Source organism: Hyaena hyaena, unplaced genomic scaffold, assembly GCF_003009895.1.
Source record: "Hyaena hyaena isolate Hyena2069 unplaced genomic scaffold, ASM300989v1 scaffold_314, whole genome shotgun sequence".
NCBI classification, from domain to species: domain Eukaryota; kingdom Metazoa; phylum Chordata; class Mammalia; order Carnivora; family Hyaenidae; genus Hyaena; species Hyaena hyaena.
In genome coordinates this window covers 131,148-158,171 of record NW_024080947.1, presented here as the reverse complement: position 1 = coordinate 158,171, position 27,024 = coordinate 131,148, and the positions used below count along the sequence as shown (strand labels likewise).

Genomic DNA, 27,024 nt, shown 5'->3' with positions numbered 1-27,024 from the left:
GACAGCATGAGCAGGGGAGGGTCAGAGAGAGAGGGAGTCACAGACTGAAACAGGCTCCAGGCTCCGAGCTGACAGTCAGCACAGAGCCCGACGCGGGGCTCGAACCCACGAACCGCGAGATCATGACCTGAGCGAAAGTCGGACACTCAACCCACTAAGCCACCCAGGCGCCCCCAGAGCCTACTACTTTAAAAGCACTCAATAAATGTTAGTTGTTCTAATTACCTTTATTATTATGAACATGGTCTGTCTCTCTTTATTCAGGTCTTTTCCTCCCTTATTATTGTTCACCAAGGAGTTACAGTCTATTTTTTTTTTTTTTAGAATTTGAACATTAAAAAAAATGTTTATTTACTTATTTTGAGAGAGAGAGTGAGAGAGCAAGAGAGAGAATCCCAAGCAGGCTCCGTGCTGTCAGGGCAGAGCCTGATGTGGTCCTCCATTTCAGAAACCAAACCACGAGATCATGACCTGAGCTGAAATCAAGAGCTGGACACTTAACCCAATAAGCCACCCAAGTACTCATGAATTTACACGTTTTTAATGTTTGTTTCTAGATATTTTATGGTGTAGTTACTATTATGAATGAGCTTTTTCTTCCCTGAATTATGTTTTCTTCATTGTTTATTTACTTTTTATTTAGATGTATTAAATGCAATAAAATGCATAGATCATAAGCATTTAGTTCAAGTTTGACATATGAATATATCCATATAAACATCATCAGAATTAAGATATAGAACATTTGTATTACCCCTGAAAGTTACCCTGTACTTCTTTTCAGTCAATATGCCCCTTCCCACAAATATTGTTTTGATTTTTATCATGTCTTAGGTATCTACTGCTGCATAAATGATTATCTAAAAATTTGTGGCTTAAAATAGCAAGCAATACTTATTATGTCTTGTAAGTTTTGTGGGTCAGGAATTTGGGACTCCATTGTTTAGATAGTTTCACTAGAGTCTTTCAGGAGATTGTGTCACATGTCAGCAAGGCCCAGGATTGTAGTCATCTGAATGTTTGAATGGGGTTGGAGGATCTTCTTCCAAGGTGGCTTATTCACAGGGCCGGCAAGTTCTTCCTCACATGAGTCTTACACAAGGCTGCTTAAGTGTCCTTGTGCTATGGTGGCTGGCTTCCCAGAATCAGCAATCCAAGTGAGACTGAGGCAGAAAAAAATGCAGTGTATTTTAAGACTTAACTTTGGAAGTTATGGACTGTATTCACAATATTATCCACAATATTGTAATGGTCACGTGGTCAGACATGATTCAGTGTAGGAGGGGATTATACAAGGTTATGAAAACCAGGATGCTAAGACCATGATGGCATCTTGGAGCCTGACAAATATATATTACTATATATATTAGTTTTGCTTTTTTGAATTCATATAAATGGAATCATATAGTATATACATTTTTGTGTTTATCTTCTTTTGCTTAATATGATGTCTGTGAGATTTATTTATGACATTGTGTGTGGCAGTGATTATTATTTATGTTGCTGATTAGTATTCTATTATATGAGTATGACACCATTTGGTTACTTGTAGTCCTTTTAATGGACATTTATATGGTTCAAGACTGGTACTATTAAAATCAAATGTTCCATGTCCATGCATTTTTGTGTAAATATGTTTCATTACCTAGGAATGGAATTGCTGAGGCAGAGGGTAAGATTATGGTTACCTTACAAGAAATGACCAAAATTGTCTTCTAAAATTGAGTACCAGTTCACACACTCATGAACAATGTATGAGAATTCTAATTGTTCTATATTCTTGGTATTCAGTGATATTTAACCATTCTAGTTGCTATGTAGTGGTATTTCACTGTGTTTTTAATTTGCATTGCCTTAATGACAAATAATGTTATTGATGCTATGTATTCATTTGTGAAATACCTGCTCAAATTCTTTTATTATTGATATGTAGGGATAATTTAAAGTATTTTCCTTTTAATCAGCTTTATAAAAGTATATTTTACATAAAATAAGTTGCAGCCATTTTAAGTGCTCAGTTTGATGAGTTTTGACAAAAGTACATACCCCAATCAAAATATAGAACAAACACCCTATAAAACAGCCTGGCATCTTTTGACAAAATTAAACACACACCTACCATATGCCGCAGCAACTTCAGCCCCAAACTTCATTCATTGAATATTTTTAAGCAAAGCATCAATATTTGGGAGATTATTTTTGTATTTTTTATTTTAAAAACTACATATAGTAAAACTGACTTCTTTGCTGTACATTTCTGTGAATTTTAATACATGAATGGATGTAACCATTGTGAATATAGATACAGAATAGTTGCATAATGCCAAAACACTCCCTCATGCTCTTTTATAATCACACACTCCCCCACCTCTAACCCCTGGAAAATACTTATCTGTTCTCCATTACTACAGTTTTGTCTTTTTGAGAATGTCATATAAATGGAATGATATAGTATGTAACCTTTTGAGATTGGATACTTTCACTTAGCATAATGCCTTTGAGATTCATCCTTTGAATTCATACAAATCATTTTGTGTATCAATAGTTCCCTTCTTTTTATTGCTGAACAGTATTACATTGTAATGATATAACATAATTTGTTTATGTATTCATCTGTTGAAAGATAATTCATTTTTAACTTTAAAAGAAGTACAGTTGGGGCACCTGGGTGGCTCAGTCAGTTAAGTGTCCAACTTCGGCTCAGGTCATGATCTCACAGTTGGTGGGTTTGCACCCTGCGTCAGGCTCTGTGCTGACAGCCAGCTCAGAGCCTGGAGCCTGTTTCAGATTCTGTGCTTCCCTCTCTCTCTGACCCTCCCCTGTTCATGCTGTCTCTCTCTCTCTCAGAAATAAAATAAAACATTAAAAATTTTTTAAAAAGAAAGAAATACAGTTTATTAGTTTCTTTTTTTTATAGTTAGTACTTGCCTAGCTACTGGTTAACTGATGCTATAGTTGTGTCTTGTCTAAGACAACTTTGCCCATACCAAGGTCATGAATACGTTTTCTCATGTTTTCTTCTAGATTTATGGTTTTTGTTTTTACATTTAGGTCTGTGTTGATTGCGTCCTCCAGGAAGCAGGTGCTAAGATGAAGTTTTAAGTGAAAAAGATATATTAGAGATTACCATTGTAAAAGTCAAAGGAAAGAAGGAGCAGGAGTGGCAGAGAAAGCTTTCAGATGCTGCTGCTGAGCTGGTACCTGTAAAAGGAGAGGGAGAATGAAGGAGAATTAGGTAGAAAGAGCATCAGGCCATGGCATAGCTGTGAGAAAGTCTTAGAAAGCCCTGTTAGGATCTCAAACACAGAGAATGCTCATGGAGGGGTCACACAATGGCCAGAAATAGCAAATCTTTATATCACTGTGTGCTTAGTCATCAGCTGAAGAATGCCCAGGAGGCAAGTGGACTTAGCTTGAAGGCTAAGACAGAGCCTGAAGGCATTCACAGCCCGAGGCTTTCAGCAACCCATTATTTTTGCTTCAGGTTCTTGAAGGGAGATGTGATGGGCACAGTGAAGTCTTCATGGTTGCCACAGTTCATGCTTTGTTTCACGTGTATTTCTCCTTACACATTTCTGCTGTGGACCTCTCTTCCTGAGAATAAACTTAAAATAGGGAGGTCTATGGGCCAAACTATAGTTTCCACTACTGCATTTAATTTTGGGGCTGAAACTCACACTCATCCCGTCCCTTTTCCACCATCTGTTCTAAATTTCCTTGTCTTCAGCTATCCCCTTTGCTGGTCATGACAGCTTACCTGGTGGTATGACCCAAACTCCTGGCTGATTTGATCCCCGGGGCTCACAGAGTTCTTAGGCTAGGTTTGCTGCATTTGCTCATTCACAGTTGTAACTGGGAAAGAGAGTACTAAGAGTCACTCAGGTGGGTCTCCTGAATTTCACATGTATTCTTCCCTGCTGCCACCGTGTAACATTAGTTCTAGTTTATCCTGCTGATTGGTATCATTTATGCCTATCAAGGTGGTCAGTCCTCTTCCGGTCTCTTGGTTCCTGGATACAAGGATCCCAGGATGTCTATGTGGCAGCTGTGGCAGTTGTAGCTTGTATTTCAATAGAAGGCTTGCTGTTCCCTTTGGGGATCTAGATTTTTAAGTTTTCAAAGTTCAGAGTTGCAGGAAGAAAAGCAGAGTTCCTTAGTGGTTATTGGGAATGATGCTAACTGGGATATCTCCTGCTTCCATGCCTACATTTCCAGACTCATGTATTTCATTGGTTCTTCCAGGATGGAATGGGAAAAATTTAATCAACTTGCCCCCAAATGGCCAAGTGGTCTCCTCAAGAATGGTGTCACACTAGGTTATTGGCCTCTGTTGCTGTCATGGTGGATATTCAGGGGCAACAGTAGCTTGACTGGCTTTGGTAAGAGGAAATCCATAGTTTTGGATTGATGTGTAGCCTCCATCTGTCCTATGCACGACCACTTCTTTCATGTGCCCAATATGTCAGGTTCAGTATGACTGAAGACAGAGGTTGGCTAACATCAATTAGCTGAATCATTTTGTATATTAAGATGTTCAGTGCTTCTTTTGTGGTGGATACCTTCGAAGTAGGCAGTTATATGTGATATAGAAAATTTCATGTCTCTGTTCACATGCCTCTACTTAGGATCTTGGCTCTGACCTGTCTATTTTCTCCTATGCCCTTGATCAGCAGGCCAAGCAATATTCCACCACCCATGAGTCCATATATATTCTTTTATTGAGTCATTTCTTCCCTGGATAAACAGGGAAGTGTCTGTGGGTAAACAGACACACTGCCCACAACTTCTCTCATTAGGAAAAATTTGCTTCAACACTGTCATTCAAGATCATCCCTAACAGTGGCTTTAGTGCAGCCACCATCTATTTTCATCTTGCAAATTAAATTTTTTGAATGTAACTAACTTCTAAATTGCTATCTGCCAGATGGCTTTGACTACAATTTGATTGCTGTTTTCTTAATCTTGCTTCTCATTATTAGATGTAGCCTCAAATGGCCCCAGCCTCTTTACCTCTTTTCCAAAACCTTGTAAAAATATTTGTTGTCTTTTTCACAGACATTCTCATACCTGCTTCAGGCATTTCATGGGATGGACAAATCCCACCAATTGTTATTATCAACAAACAGGACAGATTGGCAGGACCACCATCATACAGTCCCTCCAAAAACAAGGACTCTCAATTATTTGAACAGAAGTAAGAACCCTAAGTTGTATCAGCAGCTGGGAGGCCATGTTGGAGCCCCTGTCAACATGTGTACTATAAGAGTAGTAGGTGCCACTTGGAGGAAGGGAGCATTGCTCAAAAATTGTCAACAAGACTTTATTTCCATGGACATGAGGGACTCCTCTAGGACTATGCTTTTTGTTTGAAATCCTCCCACTTTATTCTTTTTCACAGTTGTTTCAGTTATTGCAGGTCCTTCGCATTTTGAGAAGAATTTTAGCACCATGTTGCCAATTTCTTCAAAAAGTCCTGTTGGTATTTTAATTGGGATTATATGGAATTTATAGATCAAGTAGGGGAGAATTGACATCTTAACATTATTAAATCTTCTAATTCATGAGCCCAGTATATCTACATTTATTTAGATCTTTATTTTCTCTCAGCAAGTTTTTGGAGTTTTCAATGTAGAGGTTTTTCACAATTTTTTTTTCAGTATTCTCATAAATATTTCATGTATTTGATGCCATGGTAAGTGGTGTTTATTGTATTTTACTTTCTCATCATTTATCAACAGCATACAGAAACAATTGATTTTTGTTGTTTTGATCTTGTATCCTGCAACCATGTTATGCTTATTAGTTAATTTTTGAATATTTCATCAGATTTTCTACGTAGATCATTTTGTCTCTTTATGAAAAATTTCACTTTTCTTCCTTTGCAGTTTGAATCCCTTCATTTCTTTTTCCTTGACTTTTGCATTGGTTAGGACTTCCATTAAGTACGTTGTTGAAAAGAAGTAATGAGAGCAGACAGGCTTGTCCTATTCCTTATTCTAGGGGGAAAGTGGTCAATCTTTACCATTAAGTAGGATGTTAGCTCTAGGTTTCCACTGATGTGTGTTATAAGGTTGAGAAAAGTTCTAATTCAAGTTTTTCAGATTACAAAAAATCTGGAATGGATGTTGGATTTTGTCAATTGTTTTTTCAGCTCCTCTTTAATCATTTGTGTGTGCATACGTGTATATTTTAAACATGATGAATTACATTGATTATCATGTTTTTTAAAAAACATTTTTAATGTTTATTTTGAGAGAGAGACGGACAGACAGAGAATGAGTAGGGGAGAGGCAGAGAGAGAGAGAGGGAGACAAAGAATCTGAAATAGGCTCCAGGCTCTGAGCTGTTAGCACAGAGCCTGACACAGGGCTTGAACTCAGAGATTGTGAGATCATGACCTAGGCCAAAGACAGAGGCTTAACTACTGAGCGATCCAGGCACGCTACATTGATTATCATGTCATTGCAACCTCGCAATGACAAGGGATCCCTGGGATAAGCCCCCGTTGGTCATGACTATTATATTTTTATATATTGTTTCGTTCTATTTGCTAAAATTTTATTAACAATTATTGTATATATGTTCATGTGGGATATTGACCTGTAGTTTTCTTTTCTTATAATATCTTTGATGTCAGTGTTAGGGTAATGCTGCCTCACAAAATGAGTTGGGAAGTGTTCCTGGATCCTCTACAATCTTCTGGATAGCATTTGTATAAAATTTTCACTGTTTAGTCTTTAATGTTTTATATTATTCACCAATGATGCCATCTGGGCCTAGGGTTCTCTTGGTGGAAAACTTTTCTTGATTTTTTTTTAAACTACAAATTCAATTTCTTTAATAGATATAATAGTATTCAGGATATCAATTTCTTCTTGAATAAGCTTTGGTCATTTCTGTCTTTCAGGGAATTTATCCATTTTGTCCAAGTTGTTGAATTTATGGGCATAAAGTTGTTCATAAACTCCCTTATCCTGTTAACGTCTGTAGAGTTAATAATGATGCTACCTCTCTTGTACTAGATATTGGTAATTTGTTTTCCATTTTTTAAAAATTTCTGATTACTCTGGGTAGATGTTAATAATTTTTGTTGATTTTGTGAGAGAGCCAGATATTGGGTTTATTGGTTTCCACTATTTATTTTTTATTGATTGATTTCTGTTCTTAACCATTTCCTTTTTTTTTCTTTGTGTTTCATTTACTCTTCTTTTTTCTGTCTTTCCTTTCTAATTTAAAGTCACTGATTTCAGAACTTTCTTCTTTTCTATTACAGGTGTGTGGTGATATATACATTTACCTTTACATGCTGCTTGCTGCATCCTGCACATTTTGATATGCTTCGTTTTTATTTTCATTCAGTTCAAAATGCTTTTTAATTTCCATTTTGACTACTTCTTTGACACATGAATTACTAATTTATTGATAATGTTGTTATTGTTGAAAGCATTATTCAAGTATCTATATCCTAACTGATTTTCTGTCTACTTATTTTATCAATTATGGAGGGAGATATGATGAAATCTCTGACTTTAATTGTAGGTTTGTCTATTCTTCTTGGAGTCCTATCAGTTTTTGTTTTGTGTATTTTGATCCTCTCTTGTTAGTTTCATAAATGTTTAGGATTGTTATGTCTTCTTAATGAATGACTTCTTTATCATTATGAAATAACCCACATTATCCCTGATAATCATTTTTACTCAAAAATCTACTTTTTCTGTAATTTATATAAAAAATACAGCTTTCTTTGGATTAATGTTAGCAGGATATCTCTTTTTCCATCTATTGGGAGACAATTTTCCATGGATCTCTTATATTTTTGCACTTTTGAAAAAATGTAACATTTCCTTAACAAGCATTTATTTATTGTATACTGGTATCTAGGAAAGGATAAAACATAATTGTTTTCTGTCTTTTAAACATGTATATCTTGATATATAGAACACTCATGTTACATATAAGCATATTGGTTTAAATATATGAATAAACGTATCAGTATATCACATACCTTCTATATAACTCTGAAAATTAGAAATTGAGTCAATAGGAAATTCCACTTCTTTTTGTCAGAATTTAAATTGTCCCAGATCCTTGAAATGACCATATTATCAATTGGATATAAATTGAAATATTTTTAAGATTAGCAAATGAGTCTCCTTTGCATATGATGTAGGTGCATTTTAAGCTGTTGCTTTGGCCCTGGAGGGTGAGGCTAGTGAATGAATCTATGCACAAGCCCTTTAAGAGTGGATATTCCATTTATTAGAGTCATGTGGTTCTCCTGGAAGTAAGCCTTACCTTTCAAGGCCAGACATTCTGGGGCTTGTTTCCTGGTACAGGGCCCAAGAGTTGGGGAACCTCCCTCCTCAGGGACAAGCTCTACAGCATGAGATGTCTTCTAATTGTGGGTCTGCTGGGCTTCAGAGATGTTTCTGGCAAGATTTGGACTCTACTTCTCCTACCTGTCTCAATGCGGCCCTTTTCTCCCATGCTGTGGAGGTGCTGTTCACTTAGCTTCCAAAGTTTTTTTGCAGAGGGAATTGTTCCATATGTAGTTGGAGATTTCTTGTGTTTGAGGGAGGAGGTGAATTCAGGATCCTTTTATGCCTCAATTTAGAGCCCTCTTTCATTTTCGTATTTCTTGTTTCAGCTTTTATTCTGGACTATGTTTTAAAAAATGTTTTTATTTATTTTTGAGAGAAAGAGAGAGAGCACAAGCAGGGGAGGGGCAGAAAGAGAGGGAGACACAGAATCTGAAGCAGGTTCCAAGCTCTAAGCTGTCAGCACAGAGCCCAATGTGGGATTTGAACCCATGAACTGCAAGATCATGACCTGAGAAGTCAGAGGCTTAACTGACTAAGCCACCCAGGTGCCCTAGGACTATTTCTTTGAATATTCATATAGCAAACCAAACAACAGGCCATCATTAAAAAATGAAATTATATCAAGTTACTATTTTTAAATATTAAAACATTGTACTTTGGGCAACAAAACTTTATTTGAAGAGAGTTTTATTTATTTTTTTATAAATAGTTTATTGTCAAGTTGGTTTCCAACAACACCCAGTGTTGGAGTGTTTTAAATCAATAGTTTTCATTTTTTAAAAGAAAAAATTCACTCCGTGAGGTCAAACTATCAAAAAAAAAAATTCTACCTTGGAAAATTACATCTTTTGAAAGCAGTTTATACAAACTGATGGCAAGAGACTGCTGCAACTTTCTAGTCCATTTTACTTATTTTTAGTTATTTTTTTAAGTTTGTTTATTTTGAGATAGAGTACAAGCAGGGGATGGGCAGGGAGAGAGAGAGAGCCAGAGAATCCCAGGCCGTTTCAGTGCTATCAGGGTAGACCTCTAGATCTTTAGAGCTGTGGGAGCATGACCCGAGGGGAAATTAAGACTCAGAGGCTTAAGGGACTAAGCCACTCAGGTGCCCGTCTAGTCCATTTTATTTTTTAAAACACGAATCCGCTGCACAATTCCCTGGGAGTTTAAAGTCTGGTAAGGGACTCTACCAAACCTCGGATGGTAAAGAACTTTAGACAACTGCAGACTTTAAGGGCCCGGGGCTCAGGTTTTGCTGGTGAAGCCCAAGTTCTCAAATCACCAAAGAGGCCCGTGTTTTAGTTGCTTAGGCCAAATGCCTAAAAGAATCTCACTTGTGCAGCGTCCAGGAGGGAAGTGCACAGGCCTGGGAGCAAGAAAGGCAGAAAGCGAAGTCTGGACTTTACCGCTTTGTAGGGCCCCATAGTCGCCGAAAATCCTCTCGCCTTCGATACCGCAAAGGACTCGGCTCAGGCTTCGGCGTCCAGTGCAGCGGCTGGGCGCGCGCGGCGCGGGGGCGCGCGCGGCGGGGGGGCGCGCGCGGCGGGGGGGCGCGCGCGGCGGGGGGGCGCGCGCGGCGGGGGGGCGCGCGCGGCGGGGGCGTCGGTGACGCGCCGTCAACCGCCCACCCTGTTACTTCACGCCGGGCCTGCTGTGGTTACTGGCGCCTCGGGGCGCCGAGGCCAGGCCTTTCCGCGCAAATGTCTGTAAAATAGCTAGGCTGGAGTCTGAAGGGTTTGCAGGCTTTCGCCTTGGAAGAAGTCTGGGAGGCTCAGCATTTCCAACTCTTTCACCTTAGAGCCCGTTTGGCCAAGGCAAAACCGCCCAGTAACCTGGCTTCCAACGGCCTCAGCAGGTATTCTAGCCCCTGGGAGGGGAGGCGCCCGCGGTCCTTCCTCAGCAGAGTGTGAGGGGTTTCGTTGGGTTCTCTGGCAAAAGCGGCCGCCGTGCCTCTATTGATGTGAAATCTAAGACGAATCGTTGCTGCTGCTTCTTCCCCATCCTAGGCCACTCCCCCCCACATTTTGTTGGTAATGTATCATTAAAGAGTTTAAGATGAATCCTCAAAGGGAGAAGGTGACTGATAAACTTGGGCAAATTGTGGCACTGTAACATACTCCTAGGATGGGTAGGGTTAAATGAAGAAAATACGTAAAATCCTTACATATGTCTGGTCTGCGTTTACTCCATGTAACCTTTATTTTTACATGCATGTGAACTTCAAGGGTCCGTTTATTAGGTTGTTTGGTAGCGCCTGATGCGCGGCCCATCTTTTTCTTACTTGGTTTCCTTAAAGAGCAGGCATCTCTGCCCTTCAGGTCTGTCACCACAAAAGTTTCCCTGGTCCTGCCTTAAGTGCATGGGAGCCTTTATGTATTAAAACCCATATCCCCTCGTTTACTCAAGAATATCATCCCAGCAATTTCCTTCCATACCAATCAATACATTTTGCTTTCTACTGGGTCATTTCCATCAGCCTATGTATTAATTTCCTAGGGTGGCCTAGGCAAGTTCCACAAACTGGGTGGCTTAAAACAGCAAAAAATTTATTCTCTACTTCTGGACTCTGAAGTCTGAAAAGTGTGGCAGTGTTGGTTCCCCCCTGGAGGCTCTAAAAGGGTTTCCTCCCAGCTTCTGGTGGCCGCTGACAATAGGTGTCCCTTAGATTCATTGCTCTTATCTCTGCCTTTGTCTTCACCGGGTGTTGTGTGCCTCCATGTCTGTATCTTTCTTCCAAGAAGCACACCACTCGGGTTAGGGCCCACTCTAATGCAATTTGAATTCATCTTAACTTGATTTCATCTTATTTCCAAATAAGGTCACATTCACGGGTTCTGGGATTAGGACTTGAACATAATTTTGGAGAGAGGGCATACAGCATACAAACATGTTAACTTTTTTTTAAATGTTTATTTATTTTTGTTTTTTTAACAGTTTAATGTCAAGTTGGTTTCTATATAACACTCAGTGCTCGTCCCCACAAGTGCCCTCCTCCATGCCCATTGTTAACTTTCCTTTTAAAAAAATCTTTCTTTTGCCCATATTTCAGGCATTCACCTCCTCACTCTTGAAACTGTTGCTGTCCTTTAGGTCACAAATGACCTACTTCCTTGTTGCTAAATTCTCATCTTAACTGCCCAGCATTTGACGCAGTTCATCAGTCAGTCATAAGTTTTTTATTCACTTTATTTTCAATACACCCTCTCCTGGTTTTACCTTCTGGCTCATTGGTCACTCATTCTTTTTTTTTTTTTTTTTTTAAATGTTTATTTATTTCTAGGAGACCGGGAGAGAGACAGCGTGAGCAGGGGAGGGTCAGAGAGAGAGGGAGTCACAGACTGAAACAGGCTCCAGGCTCTGAGCTGGCAGTCAGCACAGAGCCCGACGCGGGGCTCGAACCCACGAACCATGAGATCATGACCTAAGTGAAAGTCGGACACTTAACCAACTAAGCCACCCAGGTGCCCCCATTGGTCACTCATTCTTAAGTCTTGTTTGCTGGTCCTTCTCTCTCAGACCTGACGCTTTTGGTGGATTGTCTTCGGCAATATAATTTCTTTGAAATTCTTTTGATGCTTTCTTTTTTGTAAATTTAATTTCAGTTTCTGTATCACTTATTACATTAACTTTATTTAAAACATTATGCCACCATTAATATTAGAAAAATATAAATCAGGATATTTTCCAACAGGATTTTGGCTTATGGTCTATAATTGTTGTTAACAATTTCCAAAAGCATTGCATTCTTCCTTCAAATGAATTTTTAGTGATATGAAACCAAATAGTCTTTCCCAATATTTATTTGACTGTGATTTATTTATATTAAAAATTTTTTTTTATGTTTTATTTATTTCTGAGACAGACAGTGTGAGCAGGGGAGGGTCAGAGAGAGAGGGAGATACAGAATCTGAAACAGGCTCCAGGCTCTGAGCTGTCAGCACAGAGCCCAACGCGAGGCTCGAACCCATAACTGTGAGATCATGACCTGAGCCAAAGTCGGACGCTTAACTGACTGAGCCACCCAGGTGCCCCTGTTTGACTATGATTTAAAAATCGTGTTTAATAACTGTTTTCAATTAACTGTGCAGTATTTCATTACAACAATAAAGCAGTTGTGCAGTTTGTGAATGAAGAATTTTCAGTGTTGTCAGATGATATTTTTGCTCTATCATTCACTACCAAGTTAAAAAAATGTCTTGACAGGTTGTGCAAGGGATTATAAAATTTTCATTTTTTGAGTATTTTCTGTTTGCTTTTTCTCATACATATTTGAGGCATTGTATTGCTGTTATATATATGTTATATATTCTATAATATGTATTTTTTTAATTTTATTTTTTTGTTAGTAATCTCCTAAACATGTATATGATTCTTCTCCAGCGCTGTCATCTCTTGGTTAAAATCCTAATACATGTTCACATATAGAAATATTTTCATTTTGGAAATCCACAATTATATCAATAATTTTTATATGCTTTCTGTGGTTTAACTTAGGGACTGTGTCCATAATAATTTCGAGATAATTAGCTTTTACAAACGTTATTGAAACTGATTTTATTCATAATGTATCATATTTATTATTTGTTTTTTATTTTATTTCCTAAGATAGTCTATTATTTGATGTTGATACTTGTATTTTGCATAAATGTGCTAACAGGATGCCATTGACTTTCCCATGGTTTCTGCCAAATAAAAAAATACCTATTAGCAGGCTTTGAAAATTTATTAGATGACCCTCTCTATACTAGGTACTACTTCTCCAAAAATCTAATCATGTTTATATGTTGTCAACAAATGCAGGCCTATATTTTCACAATTTTCATAAGATTGCTAATTATTTAAATTATTTCAAATATGATATTAACTTTTAATACTTACTGATGATGTTGTATATTTTACTTTATTCATGTTCAAGAATATGTGATAAATACTGCTAATCTTTGCATCCATTTTTATTCTTAAAGCTTTCAGATTTTTGTCTTTTAGATTTTTACATTTCATTAACTGTGTTTTGTTTATCTTTGTCCTTTTTGGTATTTTGTGAACACTTTTGATCTGTGGTTTCTACTATTCTTAAATCTGAGAAATTTATCTTTGTTATTTCTTCAAATATTTCCTCCTGTCCATTTCATTTTTTTTTTTCTCACTGGATCTTCTTTTATCTGGTTTTTGGTATTTGTATAATTCTTCTATGTTTCCCTTATTTTCTTCTTCATTTCTCTCTCTTTATCCTTTTCTGCTGCTTTCTGGCAGAACATGTCAAACTGATCTTCCATTTGCCTAATTTATTCTTCAGGAGTATTATTCTGTGATCAGATGTTTATTATATTTTTCATTTGTAGTATTTCTACTTGAGTCTTTAATACCCATGTACCTGTTTTATATTGCTAATATTGTGTTTGTGTATATTTTGTATTTTTGGTTTCTCTTTTTTTAAACTTTGTTTTTAAACAGCATGTATTATGTATGTATGTATTTATTATCCAACATGGGGCTTGAACTTATAACCCCGAGATCAAGAGTCTCATGCTGTTTGGACTGAGCCAACCATGTGCCCCTGAACCTTTTCTTTTAGATGTTGTTGTGTTTTTTCTTTTGCAAAGCTTATATTTTTCAGGTGTCAAGTTATTTTTACCTGTGAGCTATGTCATATGCCCTTGAGAGTCAGCTACTCTTGTCTGATAAGCTATTATTATGAAATGATCAAGAACCAGACCACAGTCTATGTCCCTCCCATCAAATTTAGGGAAATTTTTGTGTATATTTGTTTCCCAGGGCTACCATAACAAAATATCACAAACTAGATTGCTTAAAACAGTAGTAATTTATTCTCTCAGTTCCGGAGTCTAAGAGTCTGAAATCAAGGTGTTTGCAGTGCTATGCTCCTTCTAAAGCTTCGAGGGAAGAGTTTCCCTTGCTTTTAGCAAGGATACTGTCAATCTTTGACGTTCCTTGGCTTGTAGCTGATTTACTCCAGTGTCTGTCATTACATGACCTTTTCCTCTATATGTCTATGTGCCTATGTCTTTATTTGGCTTTCTTATACTGATAACAGTTATTGGATTTAGGACCCACTCTAATCTAGTATGACTTCTTCTTAACTTGGTTTCATCTACAAAAGTGGTATTTTCAAATATGGTCGTATTCACCAGTGCCAGGGGTTAGAACTTGAATATGTTTGGCGGGGGGGGGGGGGGGGGGGGACACAGGATGACTTTGGTGCTGCCTTGATATTACTCTGTTGATACCCTGGGTCTAGGCTATTATTCCTATGCAAATAATGATAGATGTAAAAGTCATATATTACTTCAAAATTGAGAGAAAGGTAAGAATAAAATTTTAAAGTTTTCTAAAGAAATTCTCTCATTCTACCACTGTCTTCCTCCATTTCTTCACTTCCCATCCTAAATACTCATATATAAACCAGCCTTCAGTCACCTCTTAGGATTTCTCACAGGTTTGTTTTTTGTTTATTTGGTTTGTTGTTAGGAATGTTTTCCTCTTGATTTTGTAATTTCTGCAGTGTTGATTTTGGGATGCACCAAAATTTTTTTTCACCTAATTTTTCATCTGAAATCTTAATGTTTTATTTACAGGGAGGAATACAGTTTTTTCACCTATAATTTGGAAGTGAAGTGAAATAACAAAATGAAGTCAGCAAAACATCTGTCAGCGTCTAGTAATAAATTGGCAAATGTTCCAGAATTAACTTACAAAAAAAAAGGATTTACTTCACCTTTGTCACCTAAGCCAAAGGAAAAACATAGTGCAAAATTAGTACGTGATAAACTTGAACCAATGGTCTTAGGATCTCCACCAACAGGAGAATCCATCGTAAGGTATGCTTTGCCCATTCCGTCAAGTAAGACAAAGGAGTTAATAGCAGAAGATGAATTGATCAGGAAAATTACCAAACATCTTAAGATGGTAAGACACTTCTTGGTCCCTGTGTTTGGGATTTCCATGACCATCCCCAGGCTTAGTGATTGCCAGGAAGGTGCACTAGACTGAAAACAGTCCTGTTGATGGCTAAGATTTATTACAGTGGAAACATACAAAACAAAATCAGCAAAAGGAAAAGACTTATGAAGTGAATGAAGTATGGAGGAAACTAGGTCCAAGATTCTCTTCCTTTAAAGTCACACAGGATGTGCTTAATTCCTCCAACAACAAATTATGGTAGCACATGTGAAATGTCTTTTGGAGAAGCTCATTAGAGACCCAGTGCCCAGGGTTTTATTGGGAATTGCTCATCTAGGTACTTTGCTTAGCATATACCAAAATGCCACACTCCCTGAAGGAAAGCAGATGTTTAGCGTAAACCACATTGTTTGTACAAACAGTTTAAGGACAAGGAGCCACTGTTATCAGTGAATGATGGGAACACTCATGAAGTCTAAGTTCTAAGGCAGCAGTCCAAGGCCAATCTTACAAGCAGATCTTTCTAATGATAGTCCTTTCTGGTTCATTCCTGCTGTGTCTTCTCAGCAATTTAGAAACTTTAGTTCTTAGTGTTGGGGGGAAAAAAAACCTCCATTTTTCTGAGTTTCTCTTTGCACAGTGATCCAGAACTGAATTATGAATATACCACATACCAAATGAGAACAATGAGGGGAGTGGCACAGATTTTAAAAAAAATATAGTTTGTCAAATTTCCAAAATACAGGTTTGCTTAACGTTTGAGGGGTTAGCTTAGAGAATTTCCTTAAAAAAAAAAAAAATCTGTTGCTCTCTGGTTTCCATATCTATTTTGTCCACTTCTCTTCGAAGAAGAAAGTTGAGTTTGTCAGATTTTGAGAATATACTTTGGTGACAAGTGGAATTGATGCTTAAGCTATTCATAGGTCGTCTTTTACATGCCTGTCAACACAGAAATGAGAGTCATAGGGACTTTCTCACAGAGTAGAGTTGAGGACTATTTCTCATCATTGCTTCAGGGTGATATGAGATGGGGTGTGAGATGGAAAGTTTAAGTTTATGGCATTAGCAGAAAGAAGTCTTATTGCTAAGAAGATCCTGACATGCTTGATTAAATGTCTTTTTACACTTAATAAGTTTACATATCATTTACATAAAATTATAAAAAAATTTGCTTTGATTTACTCACAGGTTGTTTCTACTTTGGAGGAAGCCTATGGATTTTGCATTGTAGATGGAGAAAATTCAGTTGTGAAGCCTGAACATGAAGAATTAACTTTATCTGTAAGTGTATATAGCCCTAATGTAGAAACATTTAACACTGAAAAGGGTTAAGATTTTCTTTTGGAGCCCATTTGTATTATGAATTCGAATGAATTCCCATCCATGAAAATGATCCAGTTAGGGAACTTGAAAGTAGAGTATTGATGTTTCTATCCTCTGCTAATACTTATCTTAAAGTTTAATTAAGACATATCTCTATTTTAAATGTATTTTTATTGCTAGTACCTGTTCTGTTTAATTTTTAAACATTTGATTACTTGTTGGTTTGAGATGTATATTCTTTATCATGTTAAGAAAGTATTCTTATATTTATATTTTGCTGAATAAAAAACCCCCAAGAAGTTATTGAATTTTAACACATATCTGGTATATATAAGTTATGTAACTATTAAGGTGATTAAGTATGTGGTTCTCCTTTAACCTACTGATGAGATGAATTATTTTACATATTTCATAATATTCAACTGTACATTTATTTTTAAAAAAATTTTTAAAAATGTTTTATTTATTTCTGAGAGAGAGGCAGCATGAGCTGGGGAGAGTCAGAGAGAGAGGGAGACAAAGAATCCAGAGCAGGCTCCAGGCTCTGAGCTAGTTGTCAGCACAGACGTGGGGCCCGAACCCACGAACCGTGAGATCATGACCTGAGCTGAAGTCGGACGCTTAACCAACTGAGCCACCCAGGCACCCCAATATTCAACTGTACTTTAAAACACTTTACTTGTAGAGTATTATTTTTCTATTTTATAATTACTTTTGTTAGGGTTTGAGTTTGGCTCCATGTAATAAAACACCTATGTTGAGTCTTTAAATTCATGAACATAGTATGTCTTTGCATTTGTTTAGGTCTTGTTTGATTTCTTTCATCACCATTTTGTAATTTTCATCATAGAGATCCTCTGCATGGTTTGTTAGATTTTCTACATTAATAATTCATGGTTTTTGGAACAATTTTAATGGCATTGTTTTTAATTTTAGTTTCCATATTTTGTAACTAGTAGATAGAAATATGATTGATTTTTGTATGTTGATCTTATATCTTAGAGTCTTGTTCAATGTATTTTTTCATTCTAGTTTTTGTATAGATTTTTTGGATTTTCTACATAGACAATTATGTCATCTTCAAATAGAGACAAGTTTACTTCTTCCTATCCAGTCTGAATGCTTTTTATTTCCTTCTCTTATGCTGGCTCTGGCTTCAAGTAGTATATTTAGTAATTGTGATAAGAGCAGATATCCTTGGCTCATTATGACTGCGACTTCCAGACAAGAGTGGAACTTCAGTTCCTTGCTTGGTCTCACCAAAACTACTCTGGTGGGGGAATTGGATGGCCAATTTTTACAGCCACATTTCAGTCCTACTGACACATAGGAATAGTAGCTGTAGCTTATTCTTGGTGTTCGGCTCAAGTAGGATAGGCGTTGTCAAAAAGTTTTTGGTTATGCTACAGTCCTTTGGCTTTTGTTTGTTTAAGTCTGTGCTTATTGGAAGTTCCAGGTTTCAGGCTTTTCCAGTGTGTCCCATCCATTTTATATGTAGGTAAGAAGAAAACCAAAAGAATTCATGTATTCTTCAAGTTTTGAGATACCTGCCTTTCTTTTTCTTCCTTTCAGAATTTTCCTGTGTTGATTTGTTGTGTTGTCAATGGTATTTTAATTGTGGGAGGGATGATTAGAGTCTTGGGTCTAGTCCGTGATGACCAGAACTGAAAGTCCAAAATTATTTTTTATTTTTGTTACAGTTCTGTGTTCTGATGTCTTTCTGTCTGATATTAGCATTCTTATGATTAGTCATTGCATGTTATATCTTATTTTCAAGGTATGACTATGCATTTACTGGGTCTCTCTGAAATAGTATATAGTTGAATCTTGTTTTTTATCCAGTCTGACAATCTCTGTCTTTTAATGGGTTTAGTTCATTTACATTTAATTGATACAATTAAATGTATTATCTAATTAATTTATTAAAAAGAAACATTAATATGTAAATTAGGTCTACTGTCCTCCTATTTGTTTTCTTTTTGTCCCATATCATCTTTGCTCTTTTACTCTCTCCTGTTTTATTTTGGGTTAATTATGAATTTTTTAGCATTTTATTTTATTTCTTTTTTTAATTGTAGCTATTTTTTTTGTGCTTCCTCTAGGGATTCACCATGTACTTAAATTTATTGCAATCTATCTTGAATTATATTATACACTGCATTTCTTTTTTTTTTTTTTTTTTAAATATTTTTATTTATTTCTAGGAGATAGAGAGACAGCATGAGCAGGGGAGGGTCAGAGAGAGAGGGAGTCACAGACTGAAACAGGCTCCAGGCTCTGAGCTGGCAGTCAGCACAGAGCCTGACGTGGGGCTCGAACCCACGAACCTCGAGATCATGACCTAAGCGAAAGTCGGATGCTTACCCGACTAAGCCACCCAGGCGCCCCTATACACTTCATTTCTAATGTGAGAACTTTATAGCAGTATAATAATATTTACCTCACTATGTTTTTTGTGTTTCTATTTTTTTGATAAGCAGTTTGATAAGATATGCCTAGCTGAGGCTTTTATGTATTTATTCTGTTTGGAGTCCATCAAACTCAGTCTGTGAGTTGATGTTTTTCATCAAATTTGGAAATTTTCATTATTTTTTTTTACTTATTTTACTGACTGCTCCTTTTTTTTGAGACACTAATTACACATATATTAGAATGATTGTTACTGTGTAAGAAGTTATTCACACTCTGTTCATTTATTTCAATGTTTTCTCCTTCTGTGGTTTAGTTTGGGCAATATATGTTATTCTATCTTCAAATTCACCAGTCCTTTCTGTGGTGTCTGATCTGCTGTTAGCTCTATCCAGTGAAATTTTTATTTCAAATATCATAAGTTTCACATTAAGGATTATCTTTTGGTTACTTTTTAGGGGGGTTTATGTTTCTCTTGCTATTTTAATTTACCAATATTTTCCTGCAAATTCTTTTATCAGTAACAGAGTTTTAAAGATTTTTGTCTGCTATATTTTCAATATCTGGATCATCAGTGTGTTTATTTCTACAGTTTCTTCTTTTGATTATGGATTGTGTTTTCCTGGTTCTTCATATATTTTGTAATTTTTGAAAGTTGGATCCCAAGCATTATACTTAGAAAAACATTGGAAATTGTGGTACAATGTTTTATTTTCTAGAGAATGCTTACTGTTTCCTTTCTGACATTTAGCATGAAAAATTAATCATTCTCATTCTTCTAAGAATTGATTTGAGCAGGAACTGATTTATATTTTAATTGAGTTCTTATCTGATTGGTCTAACTTATAATCATACGTATTTCTGTTTCTCCTCAGGGGTTGATTTATTTGATATTGCCAGTATTTTAGGAGACAAGAGTTTGAACTCAGATTTTAAATACTTTTGGTTCACAATTTGCTTCATTCCTGGTAGAGCTTCAGATACAGTTACCACAGGATCAAGCAGGATGAGATTCCTCTGGTTTTTAGTTCCTCCTTTTTATAGTTGTGTAATTGCCAATCAAACTATAAAACATTTCATTATCCCAAAAAGCTTCCTTGTGTCCCGTGTACAGTCAATTCTCTCCTCCCACCCTGGATCCAGACAATCACTGATCTATCACTATACTTTTGCCTTCTCTAGAATGTCATACAAATAAGAACATATAATATGTAGTCTTATATATCTAACCTTCCCCACTTCATCATGTTTTTGGGGATTCATCCATGTTGTTCTATGTATCAGTAGTTTGTTTCTTTAGTGTGAAGAGTATTCCACAGTTTGTTAATCCATTCACCAGTTAATAAACATTTAGGTCATTGGATCCAGTAGCTATTTTGGCTATTATGAGTGAAGCTTCTATGAACATTTGTGTACAAGTCTTTGTGAGGATATATGTTTTTATTCATCTTGGATAATTGCTTTGGAATAGGATTGGTGAGTTATAAATATGTATTTAACTTTATGAGCAATTGCCGAACTGTTTCCCAATAAGGCAGAACCATTTTATGTTCCTACCAGCTCTCTATGAGAGTACTGGTGGCTGTACATTCTTACTGGAATTGGTATTGTCAGTCTTTTTAATTCTGACCATTCCTAATGGGTATGTAGGCCTCCTTTCCTGCCACCTTGAAGGCAAAATTGAGATGGGAAAGGGTTTGGTAGAAGAAAAATGGTTGGGTTGAGTAGTTTGCCTTGAGAAGTTTTCTCCTTCTAGTCTATCTGTCAACCTAAATGGCTGTCAAAGGCTCTGCCAGTTTTTCTTCATACTTTGAATTCTGTTTGTCAATGGCAGGCCTGCTTTTTGACTTTTCTGACTTGGTACACTTGACACACACTAGGCCAAGTGTTCTTCTTTCACCACCATGCTCCCTTTAAGTATGGATATAGCTTTGGTTTTTTGCCCATCTGTAAAAGTGTTCTTCTGTGGAATTCAGTTCATCAAAATTTTCTTATATCCCCTCCTTTTCAATATCTTCAAGGAAAGACATAATAATTACATAATTTTATATACTTTTCCTTTTTGGATATTGACACTGAAGTGAAGACCTCTCATACCTTTTCACATCATAATCATAAGTGGCATTTCTGTTTCCCTTTTAAAGATCTTTTTAGAAGTGCTGCCCAACAATTTCTTTTTGTCTCATTGGCCCGATTGGAACAATGGTTAACTTTATTGGTAAAGGAAGCTGGGAAATCTATTATTATTATTACTAGCTATGCACATTGCCATCTCCAATAAAACTGAGGTACTGTTAGTAGGCAACTAATAGTCTCTATTATACTGGTATTCTATTTGTCTTACAACACTATTGTCATAATTTTTGATGATTTTAATATGCATGTAGAAGATCTTTACAAATAGTGTAGCCTCTCAGTTCACTCCAGTGATCTTATCTTCTATTCTATGTCAGCAACTAACCAACAAGATGATATCCTTTAATCTTTGTCATAACCAATAATTGTAACTTTTCCATAATTTAAGTTTCTATCATCTTAATTTCTAGTCAGTACGTCTTATCTTTCCCGCTTAGTGTGTCTAATATTTTGACTCCCAAAAGTCCTTTGATTCCATTGGGAACTATAATCCATTGGTCCTTTTACCTTTTACTGTCCCAAATACTCCTTCTGTTCTTACTTACCTAGCTTAAATTCCATGGTCCCTTATTATTATTACTGCCATGCATATGTACTTAACTCTCTTGCCCTGGCATGCTTTATTGATTTTATTTTGTTAAACTGCAACCCTGATCAAATCAATCCCTATATTTGTGGCTTCTAAATGTGAATAGAAGACAATCCTCAAGTATGCTTATGGTCTCATATTTATGATTAGTGTCTTTAATTCATTCATTTTCCCACTTTCCTGAATGAATAATTCAGTTCTCCCCCTCTTCTATATGGTTATATGTCTTTACCATGACAAAAAAATATATGAGCCTGTATGTTTTAAAATGTGATGTTGAATGAACATATTCCTCATGAAGAACACTCTACGAGAATCCTAACTCTATATAAGCATCTAGATTTGTTTATCATAGGTTGTCTCTGATTTACAAATCAACACTCTACTATAAAAGATTCAGTCATTGTGACTTTTTTTTTTTAGTCATTGTGACATTTTAATCTGTCACTAGTTTTTCCTCAAAGTCTTCATTTGCTTATTAAGTGAGGGTGAAAGACTACAGCTCTTGGCAAGTGTACTTATGTTCAGAAGTTATAATTAGCATTCATTTTCTAACACAAAGAGATATTTATAAGGTATATACAGAATTGCTACCTTTTTTGGCTGCTCATAAATTTCAGGAGTCTAAATCTGGGATGCTTGATTTTCTGCAACTATGTAGAGAATAATGAGATGAGAGGCAGCTGAGTATGTCATTCATGAGCCACTCCCCAGAATGTACTCTCTCCCACTTTCTGGGAGAATTTGCTGATATAGCATTTGGAGCATGATTTCTTGTCTTATATGTTTGAAGGGACATAAATTATAGACAAAAATAATTTTTAAAAATAATTATAATGTGGGGCGCCTGGGTGGCTTAGTCGGTTGAGCGTCCGACTTTGCTTGGGTCATGATCTCATGGATCGTGGGTTCGAGCCCCGCGTCGGGCTGTGTGCTGACTGCCAGTTCAGAGCTTGGAGCCTGTTTCAGTCTGTGACTCCCTCTCTCTCTGACCCTCCCCTGCTCACGCTGTCTCTCTCTCTCTCCTAAAAATAAATAAAACATTAAAAAAAAATAATTATAATGTACTAAAATATAGATGGGTGTGCATATGGATTCTGAAGTAAAATAACTTTTTTTTGTTATTCTTTTCAAAAGGTTGGGGATGATCTGAATTCATTCTTGGTATGTTGTTCACAATTTGCAGCTCAGTTAGAAGACGCAGCTAAGGAAGAACATAATGTATGTATTCTGTGTAAGCTATCAAGTATAAAATATTTATTATTTTAATTTACATTATTAATATTGTTAATACATTTTATGTTAATACATTTTTATTGATTTATTAAAATAATTAAGTGCCATTAAAATAATTATAATAAAATATTTTAAAACAATATTTGTTGTTTGAGCTTGGATTTAATAATCCATTTAGCAATATTAGTCTAGATACAATGCCTTAATAAGTTTTAAAAGGCATTGAAAGTATTATTTTTTCATTCTTAACATAGGCATTTAGATCTGTGAATTTTCCTTTAAGTACAGCATTGATAGTTATTAGTATTTTCATATTTACAGATGAAAATACAGTATTAATAATATTTTTATTTTAGTGTTTTTAATAAGGTAATTTATATTACAAAAGCAATGTGTCATAATTAATAAAAACTTCAAAAAAGACAGGCATGAAGAAGAAAACAAAAATTAACATAATCTTATTTCCCCAAGATAACCACTGTTGTTAACATATTTTTGTTTCCCTTCCTGTTTCTCCAAAGTTATAAACATTAAAAAAAATGAAATAATATTGTACATACTATTTGGTAATACATTTTATTATTTTTTGAGTTTTGGAAAATAGCATTTATTATGTTTTATCTGATTGTAAACATATTATTTAAAAGTTTTTTAAATGTTTATTGATATATTTTTGAAAGAGCAGGGCAGGGGTAGAGAGAGAGGGAGACAGAGAATCCCAAGCAATTCTGCAATGTCAGCACACAACCTGACATAGGATTCAAACCCACTAACTGAGAGGTCATGACCTGAGCCAAAATCAAGAGTTGGATTCTCAACCAAATGAGCCACCCAAGTGCCCCCTGAATGTAAACATATCACTGTGGAACATTTGAAAAATTGAGAAAAGTATAAAGGAAAACAAACTATCTGTAATCCCAACCTTGTATATTTGCACCATTAACATTTTAGAACATGTTTTCTAGTGTGCTGTTAGTGTATGTATATACACACACATACTGTTTATATGTATGTTGATACATATTTTTTCCAATTTTTATTGTGACAATATACATATCCCATAAAGCTTAACTATTGTAACCATTTTTAAAGTGTACAGTTCAGTGTATTAAACACATTAATATTGTGCAACCATCACTTCCATCCATCTCAGAATTCATTTCATCTTGCAACATTGAAACTGTAGGCATTAAACAATAGCTCATGGGGCACCTGATAGCTCAATAAAATTTAAAAATTAAAAAAAAACAACAACACAGTAACTCCCCAGCCCCTGGTAATCACCATTCTGTTCTCTGTTACTATGGATTTGGTGCACTTAGGTTTCCATATCTTGGCTATTGTGAATAACGCTACAGTGAACATGGGCGTGCAGGTATTTCTTTGAGATAGTTTGTTTTGGATATATATCTGGAAGTGGGATTGCTAGATCATATGGTAGTAAATTTTTGAGGAGTCTTCATACTGTTTTCCATAGTTGCTGTACCAATTTCCTGTTCCACTAATGGCATACAGGATTCCTTTTTCTCCAAATAATTTTTTTTGATGCAAAAAGGTGATTTTATTAAAGCATGGGGACAGGACCCTGGGCAGAAAGAGCTCTCTTCAAATCTTTTGTCAAAAATTTTTTATTTATTTATTTTCATTAAAAAAAAAATGTTTATGTATTTTGAGGAAGAAGGAGACAGAGTGTGAGTGGGGAAGGGGCAGAGAGGGAGACACAGAACTGAAGCTGGGTCCAGGCCCTGTGCTGACAGCTCAGAGCCTGATGCGGGACTCGAACCCACAGGTCATGAGATCATGACCTGAGCTGAAGTTGAACACTTAACCAACTCAGGCACCCAGGCACCCTTTTATTTTTTTTTAATAATAGCCATTCTAACACGTATGAGGTAATATTTCATTGTGATTTTGATTTGCATTTCCCTGATGGTGATGTCAAGTACCTTTTCATGTATCTCTTGCCAATTTGTATGTCTTTGTGGAAAAAAAAATGTCTATTCAGGTCTTTTGCCAATTTTTAAATTGGGTCGTTTCCCCTCCCTACCCCCACCTTTGAGTTATATCAGTTCCTTATATATTTTGGGTGTTAATTCCTTATCAGATATATGTTTTGCAAATATTTTATTCCCTTCCATAGATTGCCCTTTTCATGTTGCTGTTTCCTTGACTGTGCAGTAACTTTTTAGTTTGATATAGTCCTACTTGTTTATTTTTGCTTTTGTTAAGCCTATACTTTTGATGTCATATCCAAGAAATCATTGCCAAATCCAATGTCCTGAAGTTTTTATTCTGTTTTCTTCTTGGAATCTAATAGATTTAGATCTTACATGTAGGTCATGGATTCATCCTGAGTTAATTTTTACATGGTGTAAGTGGTGTGTAGGGTCAAGTTTTAATTTTTTACATGTGGATACCCAGTTTTCCCAGCAGTATTTGTTGAAGAGATTGTTCTTTATTGTGTTGTCTTGGTACTCTTGTCAAAAATTATTTTGCCATATATGCAAATGTTTATTTCTGGGCTCTCAGTTTTGTTCTTTTGGTCTTTTTAACTATATTTAAACTTTTTAATTTTATTTTTTATTGAAGTGTAGTTGACATACAATGTTACATTTGTTTCAGGTTATTTTTTAATTTTAGTTTAAAAATGGAGATTGAACTGTGATGTAATAAAACTGTATCAGTTTTAGGTATATGTATACATGTATTTATTTTTATGCCAGTAAGGCACATTCTTTCTTTTTTCTTTTCTTTTCTTTTTTTTTTTTTACAAATAGTTTATTGTCAAGTTAGTTTCCACATAACACTCAGTGCTCATCCCCACAAGTGCCCTCCTTTATGCCCATCCCCCCCTCCCCCCCACCCCCATCAGTCCTCAGTTTGTTCTCAGCATTCAAGAGTCTCTCATGGTTTGCCTCCCTCCCTCTCCCCCACTATTTCCCCCTTCTTCTCCCCCACGGTCTTCCGTTGAGTTCCTCCTAATCCTCCTCTATGTGCAAACATATGATATCTGTCCTTCTCTGCCTGACTTATTTTGCTCAGCATAACACCCTCAAGGTCCATCCATGTTGCTACACATGGCCAGACTTAATTCTTTCTCATTGCATGTAGTATTACATCGTATAGATAAACCACATCTTCTTGATTCATTTATCCGTTGATGGATACTTAGGCTCTTTCCATGTTTTGGCTATTGTTGAGAGTGCTGCTATGAACATTGGGGTACATGTGCTCCTATGCCCCAGCATTTCTATGTCCCTTGGGTAAATTCCTAGCAGTGCTATTGCTGGGTCATAGGGGAGTTCTATTGTTAGTTTCCTGAGGAACCTCCATACTGTTTTCCAGAGGGGCTGTACCTGTTTACATTCCCACCAACAGTGTAGGTGGGTGCCCGTTTCTCCACATCCTCGCCAGCATCTAGAGTTCTCTGATTTGCTCATTTTACCCACTCTGACTGGCGTGAGGTGGTATCTCAGTGTGGTTTTGATGTGTATTTCCCTGAGGAGGAGGGATGCTGAGCATCGTTTCATGTGTCTGTTGGCCATCTGGATGTCCAATTTGGAGAAGTGTCTGTTCATATCTTCTGCCATTTCATCACTGGATTGTTTGTTTTTCGGGTGTGGAGTTTGGTGAGTTCCTTATAGATTTTGGATATTAACCCTTTATCTGATATGTCATTTGTCTGATATGTCATTTGCAACTATCTTTTCCCATTCCGTTGGGTGCCTATTAGTTATATTATGGATTGTTTCCTTTGCTGTGCAGAAGCTTTTAATCTTGATGAGGTCCCAATAGTTTGTTTTTGCTCTTGATTCTTTTGCTTTGGGGGATGTGTCAGGGTCTAAGGTCTAAGGTCCCAATAGTTCATTTTTGCTCTTGACTCCTTTGCCTTTGGGGATGTGTCAAGTAAGAAATTGCTGCAGTTGAAGTCAAGGAGGTTGTTTCCTGCTTTCTCTTCTAGGGTTTTGATGGTTTCCTGTCTCATGTTCAGGTCCTTTATCCATTTTGAGTTTATTTTTGTGTATGGTGTGAGAAAATGATCTAGTTTCATTCTTCTGCATGTTGTTGTCCAGTTGTCCCAGCACCATC

At 36.3% G+C, this 27,024-nt stretch overlaps 1 protein-coding gene across 1 annotated transcript in view; it reads left to right on the top strand.

The window, feature by feature from the left end:
• The first annotated feature begins 9,952 nt into the window (after window positions 1–9,952).
• CCDC7 (coiled-coil domain containing 7) overlaps window positions 9,953–27,024 on the top strand; it is a 118,212-nt gene continuing 101,140 nt past the window's right edge. Inside the window, exons 1-4 of the mRNA XM_039248651.1 lie at window positions 9,953–10,176; window positions 14,918–15,248; window positions 16,431–16,523; window positions 22,837–22,920. Coding sequence (XP_039104582.1) covers window positions 14,970–15,248; window positions 16,431–16,523; window positions 22,837–22,920 — 456 coding nt within the window. The 5' untranslated portion in view covers window positions 9,953–10,176; window positions 14,918–14,969. The remainder of the gene's footprint in view (window positions 10,177–14,917; window positions 15,249–16,430; window positions 16,524–22,836; window positions 22,921–27,024) is intronic.